Source organism: Saccopteryx leptura, chromosome 2 (assembly GCF_036850995.1).
Source record: "Saccopteryx leptura isolate mSacLep1 chromosome 2, mSacLep1_pri_phased_curated, whole genome shotgun sequence".
Classification (NCBI taxonomy): domain Eukaryota; kingdom Metazoa; phylum Chordata; class Mammalia; order Chiroptera; family Emballonuridae; genus Saccopteryx; species Saccopteryx leptura.
In genome coordinates this window covers 366,023,394-366,029,393 of record NC_089504.1, presented here as the reverse complement: position 1 = coordinate 366,029,393, position 6,000 = coordinate 366,023,394, and the positions used below count along the sequence as shown (strand labels likewise).

Genomic DNA, 6,000 nt, shown 5'->3' with positions numbered 1-6,000 from the left:
TAGCAAATTTGGAGAAGTTCCCAGGGCCTGCTCCATGCCAGCCTCCAGGGGCATGCACATTTCCATCCAGAAACAGGTCCCTGGTAGGCTAAAGAGGGCTGCCACATCGTCCAGTGGGGCCAGGCTGTGGGATGGGGGTTGGGGGACACAGATGGACTCTCCTGATAACCTTCACATCGCCCACAAAGGCGATCTGTCTGCAAGGCCAGCTGACCCAGGCTGGACCTGGTGCCCTGGGGTCCAGAGGAAATAGGCATCACGGTCCAGCTTTCTGCAGACGCAGTAGCCCTCCAGGGACCCACCTCTGGCCCAGCCCCTTGGCCTGACCCGAGGGGCTGGGTGTCTCGTGGCCGATGCCCCTCACCAGTTCAGCCCTTTGGAAAGCCTGATGCTTTGGGCACCTGAGCTTATCCTCACACATCGAGACCTTCATACTCGCCAGTCAGTCCCACTACCAGAGCGTTCTTCCAGCGTTCTAGCTCTGGTCCCTGGGCCTCAGCTCAGAGAGGCCTGGCCCAGGACCACCACAGCTAACAGGGGCTCCCACTTCCACCAGGCATTTTCATGACACTTTTCAAACTTTCAGCATAGTTTTTACTCTGAAATCATTTCCCTTGGATGGTGGCTCATGGGGTTGGAAGCCCGTGGCATGGAGGGGGTGCTGGACCACTAGACAGTGCGATGACCTCTGTCCCAGGGCCAGGCTGGCTCCCTGGAGGGAAGGAGCAGAAGGGAGGCAGGGCAGGGGGTGAAGCAGGCGGCACAGGGAGCCCAATGCACGGGCAAGCCCCTCGCCTGCCGAGTCTGGGCAGCAGTGCCACCGCAGGGCCGTGAGGTTTCCGTGAGGGGGAGGGCCGTGCCAGCTGGCCTGGAGCCCTCGGTGGTGTGGCCCGTCCAGGGGCCTCCTTCCCCGCCTGGACAGACAGAGACCCAGAGGGGAGGCTAGAGTCAGGGGGCCTTTATTGGTGAGTTAAAACGTGGTGAGGGCAGCAGGGCGGGGGCTCTGGCCACCTGGCAGCATGTCCAAGGTCCCCCAGGCAGCGGTTTCCAAGGCACTGAAGCGGCCTGCGCCAGGCAGGCCCCGAGCAGCAGCTGGGCACCATCCGCCCTTGGTGTGGCGTTCGGGCAGGCAGGCCAGCAGGTGCAGACCCTCCGTGAGGCCTGGTCAGCTTCCCTTGTGGGACTGGGAGGCTTTCTGCCGGTAGATCTCAGCGGTGAAGGGCCTGCAGCAGCCGGAGAGGCTCGGGTCAGCCGGTCTCAGGGGCAGTTCCCACACCCCAGGCTCTCTTCCCCTGGGACGTGGACAGAGTCTGCGTGGGACCAGGAGGGCCAGAGGCTGCCCTGCCACCCCGTCAGGGCCCTTGGCCTCTCCCGTGCCTGCACGGAGCTTCCCCTTTGCCGCCCTGCCAGTGCCCGGGCACGGCTTAGCTGACCCGGCCTGTGCTGGCCACGGGAACGGCCCTGAAGGGGAGGCAAGGCCAGCTCCTTGGTCACAGTGATGTCAGACGGCCACCCTGGCCCGGGCCCGTGTCAGTGTTTACTCACTCTTCATACAGGGTGGCCACCGTGTAGGCGAGGGCCACCACCACGGTCAGCAGCAGGCCGGCGGGGCTGGCGTGCCTGTGGGGAGACGCGTGGTCGGTCAGTGGGCACCTGGCTCAGGGCCCTCCTCCCCGCCAGGCTGGGTCCTGTGGCTGAACAAGCGGAGCCAGGTGCCCGCTTTCTGAGTCTGGCTTTCGGGAGCAGGACCCCGACTGTCCGGGTCCTGACCTGATGCCCAGTGTGCTGCCTGTCCGGGTTGCCCAGGGTCCAGAGGGCAGGGTCCACTCTCCCTCGTCTCATGGCTCCGGCCCCCAGCCAGGGACTCAGGACACAGCAGGGGTGGGTCAGGGAAGGAGGGAAGGACTGGCCTCTCAGAGTCACCCAAGTGGCCAAGCGTGTCCTTCCCTGAACAGGAGGGGCGTTCCCGAGGACAGAACATGTGACCCCTCCCCACCGTAACAACATCCTACGTTCTAGAAGGGAGTCCAGGGCTCCCAAAGCCGGGCGGAGTGTCCGGTGGGCCCCTCCATGGGCTCTCTGCTGGGGACTGCCACCGTGAGGAGCCTGGGTGTGGCTGCTCTTGAACTGTCCCCCTCTTTCCTATAGCCACCTTGGGCCCCGGGGACTCAGCAGGGGCCAGGCCACCGCATCCTGTCCCCCTCTTTCCTATAGCCACCTCGGACCCCGGGACTCAGCAGGGGCCAGGCCACCGCATCCTGTCCCCCTCTTTCCTATAGCCACCTCGGACCCCGGGACTCAGCAGGGGCCAGGCCACTGCATCTAAAGAGCTGAGGGCAGCCAGGGAACATGGTTCCCGGGAGGGCACAACCTCCTTCACCAGAGCCCAGGCTGAGGACACCAGGCTGGGGGCTGGAAGGTGTGACCCTGGGGGAACCTCGGCCCGGCCCCCATGCCCTCACGCTGTCTTTCTGTCTGGGAGTTCCAGGAAGGCCAAGTGCTGATGGTTTCCCCTCCCTGCTCTGTGGGGCTGAGGTGGAGTCTGCCTCCTGCAGCTTTGCTCACAGCCCTCGTGGATTTCTAGTGAGCAGCGCCTCCCAGGGAGGAGGAAGGCCCCAGGCTGCACCCCCAACCTGGTCACCTTGCAGCCAGCTGGCTCAGGTGGAGCCCAGGTGCTGGGCTCTGTGGCCACAGTGTCCCTAAGACCGATGACTGGGGAAGCCAAGTGCACTAGGAGTCACGAAGTCCAGGAACGGACATGGCTCTGCAGCTGACCGTAGCTGGCCCCTGGGTCAGGCCCTGGCCTGGGCCCCGGAATGTGAGCCAAGCAAACGCCTTTTCCATTCTGACTACAAGAAATGTTCCACTTCCCAAATGCTACCACACAGCTGCTCTCGACCTCCTAACAGTCCTGTGTGTGAGGACCATCCTGGCTGCATGTAAGGAAACCGAGGTCCGGAACGACCCACATGCTGGAGCCCAGACCCGGCCCTGAGCCTGGGTGGTGGCAGGGGTGGTTCCGAGGGACTACGCTGGGAACCGCGGGCTGGAGCTGTATGGGTGGAGGCCCTGGCGCCTTGCCCCGGCCTCGTGCCCCCGGGAGTCCTGCACCCCGGGCCTGGGGGGTGGCAGGGGTGGTTCCGAGGGACTACGCTGGGAACCGCGGGCTGGAGCTGTATGGGTGGAGGCCCTGGCGCCTTGCCCCGGCCTTGTGCCCCCGGGAGTCCTGCACCCCGGGCCTGCCAGGGCCTGGGAGGCCCCCTCTGCAGGGCCCCAGGAGGGAGACAGGGGGCTGCAGAAGTTCTGGGACTGTGCTGGGTCAGTGTCCTGAAGTCCCTCTGATGGTTTCTCTCTGACGACATCTCAGATGGAGGACAGACTCTGTGCCCCGGCACGGCCGAGGCCCTCTCCACGTGGCCGTGTGGCCAAGGCCCTCCTGAGGGGGCCTGCAGGTACCCAAGCCTCCCCTAAGGACCCTCACAGATTCCTGACAGCCTTGGGCAAGCTGGTAGGGGAAGACCTCTCACTCCAGAGTACCAGGCACAGGCAGGGACATAGAGGTGACCGACCCACATGTGAGCTCTGTCCTTGGAGGGCCCCATCTGAGCACAGATGAAGCACCCATGGGAAGCAGTCCAGGAGGGCTTCCTGGAGGAGAGGACACCTCAGATTATGTTTGGAAGGAAATACTCAGTGTAGAAGTGGAAAGGAATTGCCTGTGTCCCAATAGGGAGGAGGGAAGGGGCTCATCCTGTCAGTCTCCGTGGGAGACTGGGAGATGCTCTGTGGAGTAGGTGAGTCTGAGGGTGTAGGGCCAACCCGGAGTAGCCCACTGCCCAAGTCTGGACAAAGGGTCCATGGGATGTCTGGTCTAGAAGTGGCACTGGAGTGTGAATGGGGGGGTCCAATGCAGACCCACAAGCCTCCTGTAGCTCCTCATCACCCTAAGCCCACTGCTCTGGGTCCCAGGGAGGTGGGGGGAGGTGCAGTAAGGAACATCTTAATACTGACATTGTACTATTTGCGATTCATTCTTTGTGTCTTATAACCTTTCCGGTCTCTGGGATCACCTGTAACATTCTAAACAAGTGATCTGCAAGTGTTACATAACAGCAGACCACTTACAGCAAAACAACTTTCTATGGAGAAAGCCCTAATGCAGAAAACGGACAAACACGAACTACTCTGGAAGCGTGTGGTCTGAGGCCCGGAGCCCACGCCCACCCCTTCCCCACCCTGGTTGCGCTGGCCTGGGCACGGCCAGACCCCGGGCAGCTGAGACAGACCGCAGTAAGTCCTGCGGCCACTCCCTCCCTCAGGCTCTGGGACCCCCTCCTTCTGTGGGAGACCCGTTCTGCAGCCTGGGCACGGCCAGACCCCGGGCTCACTGCCAGCGCCCGGGCAGCTGAGACAGACCTCAGTAAGTCCTGCGGCCACTCCCTCCCTCAGGCTCTGGGACCCCCTCCTTCTGTGGGAGACCCGTGGGAGACCCGTTCTGCAGCCTGGGCACATGGACAGACCAGCGGGCCTGGCAGTGTCACAGGCCACCAAGGGTCTGCTCCGGGTCCTGGGGACCTCCTGTCGCCCCTCCTGTGCGCGGGGCCGGCCCCAACGTTCCAGCACAGGGGTCGGCAGCCTAAGGACCACAGCCAAGATTGGTGTATATACCTTTAAGTGGCTAAAAAAAAAAAAAAAAAGGGAATGAAAAGAATACTATTTCGTGACATCTGAAAATTGTATGAAATTCAAATTTCAGGGTCCACAGTGCCGGGAGTTACACCTGTTCGGTCCCTGTCTCAGGGATGCTTTCCCTGAGGGGGGCGGGCCCCTCCTCCATTCTCACGCTGGGCCCCACGGGCCTCTCTCTGACCCTGGGAGGGGTGTCCGCAAACGCTGCTCTGCGTGTGTTTGTGTCCACAGATGAGCAATCCCCAGGACAAAGCTCTCCGTGGATGACGCGGGTGACGCGAAGGCTGACATCGTCCTGGTGGAGGCGGCCCGAGGGGGCAGCGGGAGGGCGGGGAGCCCGTACTCACATGACCGCCCAGCCCAGGTAGTTGGCCGTGCTGCCCCAGTACATGGGGTTGTCCAGGACGCTGAACGGGAAAGTGGTCACTCGCGCCTCCTTGAGGATCCCGAAGTAATCGCCTGTGGACGGGGCGAGGCAGGACAGGGTCGCCTCCTGGTCACCCCGTTACTAGGGGGTGGGGGCCAGTGCAGCAAGTCCCCCTCTAGGAGGCGCCAGGCTCTGGGGGCAGAGGTGTCGCAGCACACAGAGCCAGGGGCACCGTGGGGCAGGCCCGCGCAGGCCACAGTCATGCGGACACCTGGGAGGGCCTGGGGTTCCCCCGGGGTTGAGCGACCGAGGCTGGCACCGCCCTGGCGCTGGGGGGGCTGCTCTCCCCAGAAATCCCTCGGACCTTCATCCGAGGCAGAAGTAGGACAGCCACAAGCAGGAGCAACCAGCAGGAGCTGCGTCACCCATTGTCTGGGGACAAAGGGTGCAGGGCCCGGGGGCTGTGGGAGGCTTTCTTTCCAGGAGGCAGGAAGTGGGGTGGTGGGCCCGGAGGCAGTGGCACAGAAACCTGTTTTGGGGCTGACTCACAGGGGCCGTGCCCTACATCCAGAGCCCGGCGGGCCCCGGGCAATTCTAGGCCACTTCTTCTGGGGGTTGCTGCCGCAGCTGGTGCCCTCAGACTCCTTCCGGCTCCCCTCCCACCCTGACTCACCCTCCAGGTGCGTCTCACCAGGCGGGCCTGAGCCTGCGCTGCCCCCACGCTGCCCTGGGGGGGCTACGCCGGCCCCTTCCTGGCTCTGCACCCGCTCTGCCGTGGCACCCAGGCCCCAGCGGGCTGCTCACACCTGCTCTCCCCCCTGGGGCGGCCCTTCTGCCCGGAGCCCTCTGGGGGTGCCCAGGTCACAGACAGCGGGGCAGTCGGCCAGCCCTGCCCCTCCCTCCCCTGGACCCTAACTGGGTCAGCTCAAGTCTCCCCCCACCAG

The 6,000-nt window shown here is 64.0% G+C and overlaps 1 protein-coding gene across 7 annotated transcripts in view; it reads right to left on the bottom strand.

The window, feature by feature from the left end:
• Positions 1 to 943: 943 nt before the first annotated feature.
• PEMT (phosphatidylethanolamine N-methyltransferase) overlaps positions 944 to 6,000 on the bottom strand; it is a 67,931-nt gene continuing 62,874 nt past the window's right edge. For all 7 annotated transcript variants that reach the window (XM_066365061.1, XM_066365057.1, XM_066365060.1 and 4 more), the window contains exons 5-7: positions 5,037 to 5,148; positions 1,546 to 1,620; positions 944 to 1,223 (exon numbers count right to left, since the gene is read on the bottom strand). In XM_066365061.1, the coding sequence (XP_066221158.1) occupies positions 1,166 to 1,223; positions 1,546 to 1,620; positions 5,037 to 5,148 (245 nt within the window). In that variant the 3' untranslated portion in view covers positions 944 to 1,165. The remainder of the gene's footprint in view (positions 1,224 to 1,545; positions 1,621 to 5,036; positions 5,149 to 6,000) is intronic.